This window comes from Dipodomys merriami, unplaced genomic scaffold, assembly GCF_024711535.1.
Source record: "Dipodomys merriami isolate MVZ:Mamm:240054 unplaced genomic scaffold, mDipMer1.0.p SCAF_31, whole genome shotgun sequence".
NCBI lineage: Eukaryota > Metazoa > Chordata > Mammalia > Rodentia > Heteromyidae > Dipodomys > Dipodomys merriami.
In genome coordinates this window covers 14108569-14121078 of record NW_027204604.1, presented here as the reverse complement: position 1 = coordinate 14121078, position 12510 = coordinate 14108569, and the positions used below count along the sequence as shown (strand labels likewise).

Sequence of the window (12510 nt, the reverse complement as noted above, 5' to 3'; positions counted from 1 at the left end):
GAAGATGTGACCCCTGAGTCTCAGCTCTGGCTGAGGCACCACCCAGGGCAGGAAGGTGCCAGCAATTGTCAAGAACAGCTATCATCCGGGCTCCCTGCACCCTGGGGGGAGGGGAGAGCCGGGGGGAGGCAGGCATGGGCTCAGAATCCAAGTGAAGCGAGGTCTTGGGGAAAGAAGGCCTTTCTTGTGCTCCTCGGGCATGGACCGAGGTTTGGTTCTGACAGTCATTCTTCCCATTTCACAGATGAGGAAAACGAGGCCTAGAGGGAGAAGGCGGGGGCCGGAGACTAGGATCCTCAGCCACAGCTGTCCACTCAAGTCAGCCGTGCACCAATCTGATGCGCAGCAGTTGTGGTCACCCAAACCACGGGGTGTCCAGGCCTGACCCCTCAGCCTCCATGTTTGGAAAATGACCTGTTAAGGGGTGAGCAAAGTGCCTATATTTAGCCCCATGAACCCTTGCCCAAATGGACACCATTCAAGTGGGGGGGGTCTCTCTTTTTACCCAGCCTCCTGGGGGAGGGGTCTCAGTCCCCTCTTCCCTCTCCCACACAGGAGAACCCAGCTCTCTTGGGTGGGAGTGGGTAGATGTGTCAGCTGTCAGGACAGACTGACAGGGCTGAGAGTCACATGAGGGGAGGAAAGCAGAATGCCCAGCCTAGGAACCTGGGGACCGGCATTGTCTTGTGTAATGAGGGTGACAACAGCTAAGCCTTTCTAAGTACCCACTCCCGTGCCAGACCCTATGCTAGCTGCGCACGTGCACTGGATCCTCACCAAAACTCTGCATGGTAAGTACCCTTGCCCTCATGTTACAGACAAGGAAACACAGAGAGGCTAAACAGTGTCTCCAGATCACACAGCCACCCAAACGATGCATCTACAAGATGAACACAGACAATTTGGTTCCTGACTCGCTGCCACATGTAGAAGGGGAAAAAGAAATGCCAGGGGCATGGGCATGGGCAATGCTCAGATCCTACCGACGGCTCTACCCTGGGCTCTGCCATGGTCCCCGTAGGCTTAGATGCGTGACTTTGACCATGAACAAGGGAAAGGAAGGAAGCTTTTCTGTGCCATTGCTATGTGCCAGGCTGGACATGTGGTCACTGCATGCAGGATCTGATTGTTCCCAAAGAGAGTGTTGCGGTTCCCCGTTCACTAACGAGGCCAGAAAGGTTTGAATCTACCCACAAAGGTATACAATGGAGGGCAGCCGTATCCCCATAATTCACCCTAAAAGTTGCACAGCAAGTTTGGTGCTGGTGGCCCATGGTCTGTCATCCTAGCTACTCACGAGGCTGAGATCTGAGGATCAAAGTTCAAAGTCAGCCCAGGCAGGAAAGTCCATGAGACTCTTATCTGTAATTAACCAGCAAAAACCAGAAAGTGGAACTGTGGCTTAACTGGTAGTGCTAGCTTTGAGGAAACAAAACAAAACTAAGGAACAGTGTCCAAAGCCCAAAGTTCAGCCCCAATATGGCACTCACCCCACAGCCACATTCTGCCCTCCCCCCATACACAAAGCTGCATGCCGTGACCCAGTGCCCAAGGGTTCTTCCCTGCAATGGAAATACCTTGCCCACTGCCCTTACAATGGGGAGAATATGGGGGGGATGCTAAGAGCCCCCAACAGAATCCAAGAGCCCCTGTGATGGGGAGGGGACAGGCAGGCTGTCCGGTAGGGGATCAGGGAGGAATGCCAGATTCTCTTTTTATTTCGCCGGCCTCTTGTTGCGAGCCATGGGGCCTGTGCCTGGTGGTCCCGGCTCTGGCCCCTGCAGGCCTTGGAATCCCGACGACAAGACCAGACTTGGGGTCCTCCTGAAGGACCAGCCTCCCCACGTGTGGTGGCGGATGGGCTGCGGGCCACAGGCGTGGGCCGGCACATTCCGAACCCTATAAAAAGATAAATACCCCGGCTGCCAGAGACTTAGGCTCCAGCCTGCCGAAGATGCTGAGCAGCAACCTGAACCCCAGGAATGCGACTGAGCCCTGGAGCGCCCCGTGAGGGCTTAGGGGCAGCGGCTGCTCTGGAGCTGAGGAGGGGTGGTGGGGGTCAGTGCAGGACAGTGCCCGCCTCATGTGGCCCCAAAGAGCAGCAGGCCAAGCCCCCTTGATGGGTCTGGAGAAAAATCTAGAATGTGGACACAAGGCAAAGGGAAAGTGTGTATCTTTGTAATGCCATGATAGGACATTTTCTCATGCTTAGCTGGAGTGGATACCTGGGTCAGATAATTCTGGCTTCTTTCTTTCTTTCTTTCTTTCTTTCTTGCTTGCTTGCTCATTTCTTCCTTTCCCCCTCCCTTTTTTTTGGGTCATGGGGCCTGGGTCTGGGCACTGTCCCTCAGCTCTTTAGCTCAAGGCTAGCGCTCTACCACTTGAACCATAGTGCCACTTCTGGCTTTTTTCTGCTTATGAGGTGCTAAGGAATTGAACCCAGGGCATCATGCATGCAAGGCAAGCACTCTACCACTGAGCCACCTTCCCAGCCCCTCTTCCTTCCTTCTCTCTTTTATTTTTTTGTGTGCCAGTTCTAGGGCTTATATTCAGGGCCTTGAGCTTTTGTGCTCAAAGCTAGCACTCTGCCACTTGAGCCACAGCTCCACCTTCAATGCCAGGTAATTCTGCATCGGGTGAGGGGATGTCTGGTGTAGGGCAGGACTTTCGCAGGTCCCTGGCTCTACCCACCAGATGCCAGAGCATTGTCCCCACCCCCAACTCTGTGATTCCAGACATCGCTAAATGTTTCTTGATGGGCTGAAGTCCTCTGCCTGCCCCTGCCCTGTGAAGCTGGCAGATGTACCTTGAACTCTCCCTCTTGGGTCTTGTAGAGATGGCTTCAGTCTGCCTCAAAGACAGCTCCTGATGTGCTTAGGCCTTGTGGCCATGCAGGTTCATCAGATGACTTGTCTTCCTTCACTTCTCTGGGTCAGAGAACTGACTGCACCTTCTCTTACAAGTTGCACTGACAACCATTTTTCCTGTATTTTATTTAACCGATCACATTTTCACCTTTTTTTTTTTTTTTTTTTTGGTGTGTATACGTGTGCGCCAGTACTGTGGGTTGAACTCAGCGTTGTCACTGAATTTTTGTTGCTCAAGGCTGGTGCTCTACCACTGGATCCCACAGCTCTCCTTCTGCCTTTCTGCTGGCTATTTGGAGATAAGAATCTCATGAACTTTTCTATCCAGGCTGGCTTTGAACTTGGACCCTCCGATCTCAGCCTCCTGAGGAAGTTAGGATTACATGTGTGAGCTACCACCAGCTCCTGGCTTACATTTTCTCTTTTTGAAAAGAGACCAGATTGCTTTGAGGATAGGAGATCATTGAGCAATGGCAACTCCATGTCTATTCTGTGCCCCAAATCAGTATCTAATTATTTCTGCTGATTTACATAGACTCCCTAACTTTGGCCAAGACTGGGATGTTAGCCTTCGCAAAGGATCCCATCTAATCCAAGCAGAAAGTCTTCGGCATCAGACACCTCCCCCTTAGATTTGGGGAGCAGGCCGGGTGCGAGTCTGGGGCTGAGCTGGGAGTCGGGCCTTGGGTTCCTAGGCCTAGCTTCCAGCTTCCCTTGGCTGTCTCACTGCCGTTCCCAGGACAGCACAGGCTCTGTTCCCTCCTCCTGCAGTCACAAAGTCTGACATGGAGTCCCAGTGGCCTCCTCCCCTGGCCTCCACTATCCCGGCTTATCTCTTGGGCCCCCTGGGCTACTCCTTGCTAAAGCATCAGCAGCAGCTCTGGCCCCCACTCTGGACCCAAGTGCCATCCTTGCCTCTGCTTATCTCTGCCGCGATCAGTTCCCACCCTCCCATGCAGCCGCCAAGTCACTCTGGGCCCCACCTCATTGGCTCTCATCACTGCCCTCCTGTCCATCTCTGTCTCCAGTGCCTTTACTCCAGCTCCTGTCAGGATGGCTTCCGGAGCCTCCTGTCCCTGTCCCTGCCCCTGCCTCATTCCCATCCCTGATCTGCACTGTGCCTCATCACCAGCCCTTGGCCCATCTGGCTCTCCCACCCAGGACCCTCTTCCCACCTGACTTTGGCAACCAGCATGCAGATCCTCACCCCTCACCCAGGACCCGCTGCACCATGGGGGAGAGGCAGTGCAATTGAAAACAGGGGCCCTTTCTTCCGGAAGTAGAAATCTGTGCTGATAAAGGAAAGGCTTTTGCTTTCTTCACAGTCTCTTTCTTAGCCTGTCATGGCATGGTCTAATTGCCAACCGAGCATTCACAGACATGAAAAGACTCTCAAGGGTACCTGTAGAGTAAGAGCTGACCCCAGGGGCATCTGTGAGGTGAGAGCAGACCCCCACGGACACCTGCTTCCACCCCCTTCACCATCTGACAGCCCGCCTCCTGTGACCTGGTCAGAAAACACAGGCCTGGGGCTGGCTACCCACCATGGACAGGCAAAACCCAGGGGCTTGATAACCTCCATTCCGGGAGCCACGGAGTCCCTGGGTGGAGGCCGGGCCTTAGAGGCTCTGTTTTGCACAGCTTCCCACTGAATGGATCATGGCGTAGCCCTGCCCGGCCCGTGGTGAACCCAGCCACAGTCCTGCCTTCCCCGAGATAGAGGGTTTATAGGGCACCAGATTTGAGAGGAAGAGCCAAGCATGAGCACAAGGCCCTGAGTTCAAGCCCCAGTACCAGCCCCAGAACAAAACAAAGGGCTCATCTACCAGCCCCAGCATCCCCTATTGCTGTACTCAGGGTCCGGGGCATGAGAGGGTGAGGAAGGGGCAGCAGGTGAGAATGGGTATGAGCCAAGCCTCCAAGCTTGCAGTGTGCGTGGCATCGTCCCGGTGAGCTTTGCTTATAAAAGACAAACTCACACATAAAATGAGTGAACATTTCAGTGCCAAGACCGGAGCACTGAACCGAAAGCCGGGACCTCGCAAGGGTCACCTGCTGCGAAGCTGGCCCTGCCCTCTCCCTCAGATGTCAGCTTAACATCCCATCCTTCACGACGCTTCCTGGCCTGAGTCAGTTCATTTCTCCAGTGGCCACTAGTGTCTCCAAGCTCACACACGGCTACTTCTGTGCAAGTAGTTTCATTACAATCACGTATTTAATTGATTTCCTTAATTAAGCTTTCTGAGGATGGAAAGAATGTCTACTTGGTTTTGACCTCTCCCTCCCTCCCTCCCTCTCTCTCTCTCCATTTCCCTGTCTCTCTCTGTCTGTCTCTCTGTCTGTCTGTCTCTCTCTCTGTCTCTCTCTCTCTCTCTCTCTGTGTTTGTACTAAGGCTTGAACTCAACCTGGGCACTGTACCTGAGAATTTTCACTCTAGGCTAGTGCTCTACCACTTGAGCCACAACTCCATTTCCAGCTTTGGGTAGTTAATTGGAGAGAGAGTCTTAGAGCCAGTCCCAGATGGCATTAAACCACAATCCTGAGGTCTCACTCAGCCTCCTGAGTAGCTAGGATTACAGGTGTGAGCCACTGGTGCCCGGCTTTCGGTGAATTTTTTATACCATCTTCATCCACAGATGAATTATTTTGATATCATTCATCCTTCATACTCTCTTTCCCTCTCCCTTCTCCCCGCTGTTTTCATGAATTCTTTTGCCAACCCAGAGCACCAAAAACCCTTGACTCCTGCCAGCACTGGCCACAGTGACCCTGTGCTTGTGTGGCCCTCCCGCCTTCTGCCCTGCCTGGGAGCTCACCTTTCCACTCACAGAAAGCCATACATGCAGAAGCCCAGTGTCTCCTCAGCAAAAGACAGATTGCCATGGAAACCAGCATGAAGACAGAGAAAAACCACCATTGTTTCTAGCCCAGGAGGCTCTCTGACGGGCCTCTTCCCGTCTCATCCCTGGGTTTCAGGGCAGGGGAAAGACCTGCTGAAATGAGGGTTACTCTGTCCTGGAATTCGTTGCTTCTGTGAAGCTGAGAATCAAACCCAAGGCCTTGAGCATGTAAGACAAGTGCATTATCACGGAGCCACATCCCTAACCCAGTGTTTCTAGGAGGCCTTCTTCTAGAAGCCTCCATGCTGCCAGGCCTTGGTGACCCAGCTGGTAGAGAGACCCAGGTATACGACTCTAATGTAAGATGACGTGTGGATAGAGGTGACCCTGGGCAAGGTGTCAAAACTTCTCCAAACCTCAGTTTACCTGCCTTTTAAGTGTGTCTAATAATGTTATTTATGCCATAGGGGTAGTGATAGCATTTGATAATACAGTAAAAAAAAAAACTATGTTTGGCACAGAATCTGGTAGCTAACAAGCACTTACTAAATAGCATTATTACAAATTATTAAGCGTAATAATTCTATCATCAGCTTACTATTGGCTAGGTAAGTTCCTTAACTTCTCTGGGCCTCCGTTTTCTACTTAGAAAGCAGGATGAAGCCAGGCAGGCACCAGTGGCTCACACCTCTGAGGTTGAGATCCAGAGGACTGAGGTTCAAAGCCACAAGACTGCATCTTCAAAATGGCCAGCAAAAAGGCCAGGCTGGAGGCATGGCCCAAGCAGCAGAACACCAGCTGAGCAAGCAACCTGGAGCTCAAACTCTGGTGGGGCAGAAGCAATTTGCCCAGGTGCAAGGTGAGGTAGGACCAGCCAACTTTGTAGCTCTGGTACTGGATGGTTCCGGGCTGGTATTCTTGGCAAAGGAGTAGGGAGAGATGGCGGTAGTATGGCATTACCACTCTCTAAAGCACATTCTTTCTGCAGATTTCCACAGTGATTATATGCAAGGGAAGGAAATTAGCATTCAACCTTTGCCCACTGTTGACCTTACTGGGGCTCAGTTTCCCCATCTGTTGAGCGAGACTTCTTTGTAGGGGCTGGAAGGACTCCCTAACTTCACTCCTATATGGTGCTGGGGCACAGTGAAGACCGGCTCTATGCAAAGTATGGGCTTGCCCCTGACAACGGTGGAGCCACTCAGCAGCCCTGCACAGGATATGTATGCATCCTTAAAGACCTGGACATTGCCCAGCACCATAGAGACTCAGGAGGGCCGGGAGGACCTATCTTACCAGGCCGAGGTTCAGAGCGTTGTTGTCATCTTCAGGCATCGGCAGGTACACGGCCAGGGCCACGCAGTTGGCAAAAATGGTGAGCAAGATGATGGTCTCGAAGGGTCTGGTGCTGGGGTTAAGGAGAGCCTTTGGCTGAGCTGTGAGGCGTGCGAGGTGTGCAGTGGGGTTGAGGGGAAGAGGGGACCAGCCTGGATTGTGACTGCAATCCGGGACAAGCAGACATGGGGATGTTCCTTCCCAACTTTCCTACAAATTCCAGCCCAGGGCCCTGGTATCCCTCTCTTCCTCTTAGACTCGTGGAGCTGCAAAAGGCAGATGCTTGGCTCATGGCTACTCAGCTTGAAGATCTCGCTGCTCCTCTCTCTCAGGGCCTGCCCAGACCTAGCCCCAGGAATCCTGGCTTTGGGGTTAGACCTACTAGGGCTCAGCCACAGGGTGGGGCTGGTGGGGTCATACGCTACATTCCCAACCTGGGCCCAGGAAGAAGGGCTGACGGAGAGGTACAGGTTGAATTTTCAGAACGTTGTGGGCACACTGCATGTACCGGCTTGAACCACTCTTCCTCCTCAGCTATTTCCAGAGAGCAAGCGAGTGGGAAGATTTAGGGAGAGCAGCAGAGGGGGTCATGGGAGACCCCACATGCCGTCTGGGGAGAAGGTGTGCTAGGTAGATGGGCAGGGTGGGAAAATTCCTTTGCCTTCCCAGTAGCCTCCAAGTGGAAAGGGGGAAAGGGAGGCCGCAGGCAGAGGCTGTGGGAGGAGACGGCTCTGAGCAGCGAAGAATGGAGAAAAGGGGAAAAGCCACGGGCAAATCCCATTCTGATCCCCACCCCGCAGTCGCCATGTGGTCTCCTTCCCACTATCCCTTGTTTCCTCTCTTCCAAGGAACAACTGGCAAGAGCCCACGCTTCCACCGCCCTGTAGAAATATTTCATTCTTGTCTCTCAGACACAAGCCTCCCTCTTCTCTCTGTAACTTCTTCCCCCTCTCCTTGCCCCCAAAGAACCCTGATATTTTCAACATTCTTCCTCCCAGGGCTCAGCAAACAGAGGGGGATGGCACAGCAGCTCAAAGAGCCAGATTTGCTCCCCTGTGGCACGGAGCCAAGCCGAGCTGGCCTGCCCTCAGCCAGCGTCTCCTCCCCGTCCAGCTCCATCCAGCCAATGGTTTGTTCACCTGCCACTTGTTACTCTCACCCTTCCCATTCAAGGGGAGATCTTTCTCCAAAGGGCGGTTGCTTCTTTCCCCCATGTATCCCACAATAAGGCATTGCTTCCAAACCCCAAGCAGTACCCCTCACTCCACAGTGGTGAGGACACAGGCCCCACGAAGCCAAGCCCCTGCTGCATACCATCTGCACTCTCCCTGGCTGCTGTCCAGACCCCAGGAAGCCCCTCCACATCCTGTCACCAGTGTCATGGACACCTCCTTCCTTCCTCATGCCGCTCTGGAGCAGTGCATCCTATTCCAAGAGCCCAGGGACACGGACTCTCGAAGCCTGTGCTCCATGACCCCCTCTCCCCGCTCCTCCTTCCCTCCCCCCTTCCCCACCCCCAGCCTGAAGGATACTTCCATTCCACGATGCTGATGCAGGCCTTCCTCAAGGGGTTCTGGAGGGTCAGGCAGAACAGGGCGCGGGGGGGCCTTGGCAGGAGCTCGGGGACTGGTTTCTTGGACTGTTTCTTCTTCAGACCCTCATCTTGGGGTGAGGCTGGCTCCATCGCTTCCCTGGCAGCCACGATCTCCCCTGCTCCCCCACCTCACGGCCTTCTCCTCCCTGTCTGTCCCCAATGTCCCCGGCTTGGGGACTGGGCCTGGCTGAGCCTGTCCTGCTGAGGTGGCCAGGCTGGGCGGGGGTGGGGCCCGAGGATTACTGTCCCTGCTCCCAGTGAGTAAAATTAGCTTCCACTCCCCTCCACAGCCCGGCCTGCGCTCCCAGGCCAGGCAGCTGTTATTCCTTCCAGCCCAGCCATGCCAGTCTGTCCCCCAGGAGAACTGGGGGGTGGGGGGGAGGAGGAGGCTACACCCAGGCCTGAGATGGGGCTGGGGCAGTGGGAGACAGGATAGAAGTTTTCCAGGCTAGAGCAAGAAGTTGGGGAAGGCCGAGCCTATGGCAATGACCCTCTTACTTCAGAATCTTTTTTCACATGGAGATGATTTCCCCTGGGCCCAATGGATGATTGACATGGTCTTGGAGGAGATCCCCCCCCCCCCCCCGCCAGGCCTGCCCTCAAACATGGAACCACCCACAAACTTCGAACAAACACGGAATGTTAACAGAATGCATGACTGCAAGCAGTGCTTTACATGCGTGCCCTGGTGTGTGGAAGCTGAGGCTCTAGGAAGCATAAGACTCAACAATCCTTTTACTTAGTCCTTTGTAAAAACACACAGCAAATGGACCTCAGAGGCTTGCGGGGCTCAGGGTTAAAAAGAAATGTAAATCTGAGGAGAGCAATTCAAAGCTAGCAGGGCAGGAAAGTCCATGAGATGCTTATGGCCAGTTAACTAGCAAAAAGCCTGAAGTGGAGCTTGTGGCTTAAGTGGTAGAGTACTAGCCATGAGCAAAAAAGCTGAAGGACAGTGCCCAAGCCCTGAGTTCAAGTCCCAGGACCAAAGAAAAGAAAACAAAAATAAAAATGCAAACCTAGCCAGGCAGTGGCTCAAGCCTAGCTAGAGAGATTCGGGGAATCAGCCCAGGGGAAATGCTGGGGAGACTCCCTCTCGATCAAGGGCTACCACATCAGGAAGCACAAATAGGATGACTGAAGCCCAGGCCTGCCAGGCTGGGCACCACCTGTCCTCAAAAACAACCAATGCGCAAAAGGAGCTGGGGCGTGGTTCCAGTGGTAAGAGTGGGTGCTTAGCTGTGACACCCCGAGTTCAATCCCCAGCACAAAAAGTAATAAAAATAAAATAAAAGGGCAGCCCTCACCCAACTGGGAAAAAAAATCTCAGGAGGCCCCATGGAGGGCAGAGGGAAGGGGAGTGGGGTCGTCCAGGACAGGCTGCAGCCGTCTTCGCTATTATTCCAGAATCCAAGTGCGACCGGCCTCCAGGGGATCCCGGTTGACACCGGGGAGACAGGACTGCATGGACCCCAGCGAGGACAGAGCAGAAGCTGGGCTCCAACTTTCCCCTGCGCAGGTCTGAGGCAGAGCAGGCAGCCAGCCCGGGGGGTGGAGCCAGCCCAGGGGTGGAGCCAGCACGGAGGTGGAGCAGCCAGAGGGGATGGTGGAGCAGCCCGGGGGGTGGAGCCAGCCCAGGGGTGGAGCCAGCACGGAGGTGGAGCAGCCAGAGGGAATGGTGGAGCAGCCCGGGGGGTGGAGCCAGCCCGAGGGGTGGAGCCAGCGGGGGTGGAGCCAGCCCGAGGGGTGGAGCCAGCGGGGGTGGAGCCAGCCCAGGGGTGGAGCCAGCACGGAGGTGGAGCAGCCAGAGGGGATGGTGGAGCAGCCCGGGGGGGTGGAGCCAGCCCGAGGGGTGGAGCAGCCTGGGGGTGGAGCCAGCCCAGGGTGGAACCATCCCAGGGGTGGAGCCAGACCGGGAGGTGGAGCCAGCCCGGGGGGTGGAGCCAGCCCGAGGGGTGGAGCCAGCGGGGGTGGGGCCAGCCCGGGGGTGGAGCCAGCGGGGGTGGAGCAGCCCGGGGGTGGAGCAGCCCGGGGGTGGAGCCAACCCGAGGGGTGGAACCAGCCCGGGGTGGGGTGAAGCCAGATCTGGGTTCCGAGTTGCCCCCCAGCTCCTGCGCAGAAGACGGGGTGGGGAGGATCAGCTCATATGGAAGTGGGGAACCCCAGCAGGCTGGCGCCCCGCGGCCCTCCGCGGTGTCTCGGGTCTGACCAGCAGCCCGCGTGCTGCTCGCGTGAACGCGACAGGGACTTCGATCCCCCGAGTGCGCCTCCCGGCCCCCCCGGGGGTCCGCAAGCCCGTCAGGGTCCCGATTCCTCCGACTCCAAGGACGGAGGGGAGACGCAGGCGGCGGCGGGGCCGGGCTCCGGGGCGCCGGCGGGGGCGGCGCCGTCGGGGGCGGCGCCCAGCAGCCCCTGCAGGTGCTTGATGTAGCGGATGGCGGCGCGCAGCGTCTCCACCTTGCTGAGCCGCTTGTCGGCCCGCGCGCCGGGCAGGTGGCCGCGGAGGCGCGCGTAGCCCGCGTTCACGCACCGGACGCGCTGCCGCTCGCGCTCGTTGCGCTTCTGGATGAAGGCGGGCTCGAAGGGGCCGTCGTAGACCCCGAGGGCGCCGGGGAAGGGCAGGCACGGGAACACCCCCGCGTAGGGGTCGGCGGCGCCCGGGTACAGCAGGAAGGGCCCGGCGCCGCGCAGGGCCTCGGCGGCGGGCGGGGGCGACGGCCCGGGGGGTGCGGCCGAGCGGCCGGGCTGCGTCCCGCCGGGCGGCCCCGCGGGCGTCCGCTCCGCGCGCGCTCTGCAGAAGCCGTGGCTCATGGCCGGACGGCGGGGACAGCTCCGGGGCGCCGAGACCGGCCGAGGGTTCCCTGGTGCCTTTGGAGATGGCTTCTGGGGGGGGATTCACTAGAGCCAGGCATAGTCGCGGACCCGTGTGCGTCCTCCCCACCTACGCCTCCCCCCCCCCCTCCCAGCCTCCTCCCGCAGCCCAGCAGGCCGGGACACTAGCCGGGGGCCTCCATGCCCCGGCCTCCCCCAGCGACTGGCTCTGGTTCTTTCTCGGCCTTTGGGGTCCTCAGGCTGTCCGTGGGTCACACTGCTGGCTGCTGTCCAAAGCGTGCGGGCCCAGCGGAGGGGGCCCTGGGAATGTTTCTAGAAAGAGAGAGAATATGAATGAATCCTGGTGAGAACAGGCCTGTGTGGCGCTCACAGGGAGGCCTGGAGGCTTTAGGAGAAGTTGAGATCAGTTCAAATCTTGTGCCCAGGCCTTAATAACCGGTGACCATTTTGATTTGGGGCGTTTATGTATGGAGACTTTGAACATGTCCTCCACAGCAGATTATAAACTGATAAAATTCAAATCTATCCCTAAAACACTTCCTTTCCTGTCCTGGCTGATGAAATGACCAGCCATTTCTTCCCAGTTTTGTTTTTTCCTTCGTGAGATCAAGTATAAAAATGTCCACTGCTATCACCTCCCTGGGGAATGGAGCTGATGGCTTCCAGAGCTATACCTCCAAAAGTGCTTCCCGAGACAGCTATCACCGCAGGTTAAGCCAGGGCCTCACCTTTGTTGAAGGAAATGGATCTGTGGTGTGTGTGTGTCCTTACTAGAACTGGAAGGCAGGGCCTCCTGCTCTTATTTGGCTTTGTCACACTCAACGCTGGTGCTCTACCACTTGAACCACACTTCCACTTCTAGTTTTTTTGTTTGCTAATTGGAGGTAAGAGTCTCAGGGAGGATTGGGAATGTGGTTTAGTGGTAGAGTGCCTGCCTAGCATGCAGGAAAGCCCTGGGTTCAGTTCCTCGGTACCACATACATAGAAAAAGCCAGAAGTGGTGCTGAAGCGCAAGTGGTAGAGCACTAGCCTTGAGAAAAAGAA

The 12510-nt window shown here is 56.2% G+C and overlaps 2 protein-coding genes across 2 annotated transcripts in view; both read right to left on the bottom strand.

The window, feature by feature from the left end:
- The window catches only part of Cacna1s (calcium voltage-gated channel subunit alpha1 S), a 64402-nt gene extending 55636 nt beyond the window's left edge, over positions 1 to 8766 (bottom strand). The window contains exons 1-2 of the mRNA XM_070041854.1: positions 8576 to 8766; positions 7005 to 7110 (exon numbers count right to left, since the gene is read on the bottom strand). Coding sequence (XP_069897955.1) covers positions 7005 to 7110; positions 8576 to 8727 — 258 coding nt within the window. The 5' untranslated portion in view covers positions 8728 to 8766. The remainder of the gene's footprint in view (positions 1 to 7004; positions 7111 to 8575) is intronic.
- Positions 8767 to 10932: 2166 nt separating this feature from the next.
- Positions 10933 to 11445, bottom strand: Ascl5 (achaete-scute family bHLH transcription factor 5). The gene has a single exon (XM_070041429.1). The coding sequence runs from the start codon at positions 11443 to 11445 to the stop codon at positions 10933 to 10935; it is 513 nt and encodes a 170-aa protein (XP_069897530.1).
- Between the last annotated feature and the right edge of the window lie 1065 nt (positions 11446 to 12510).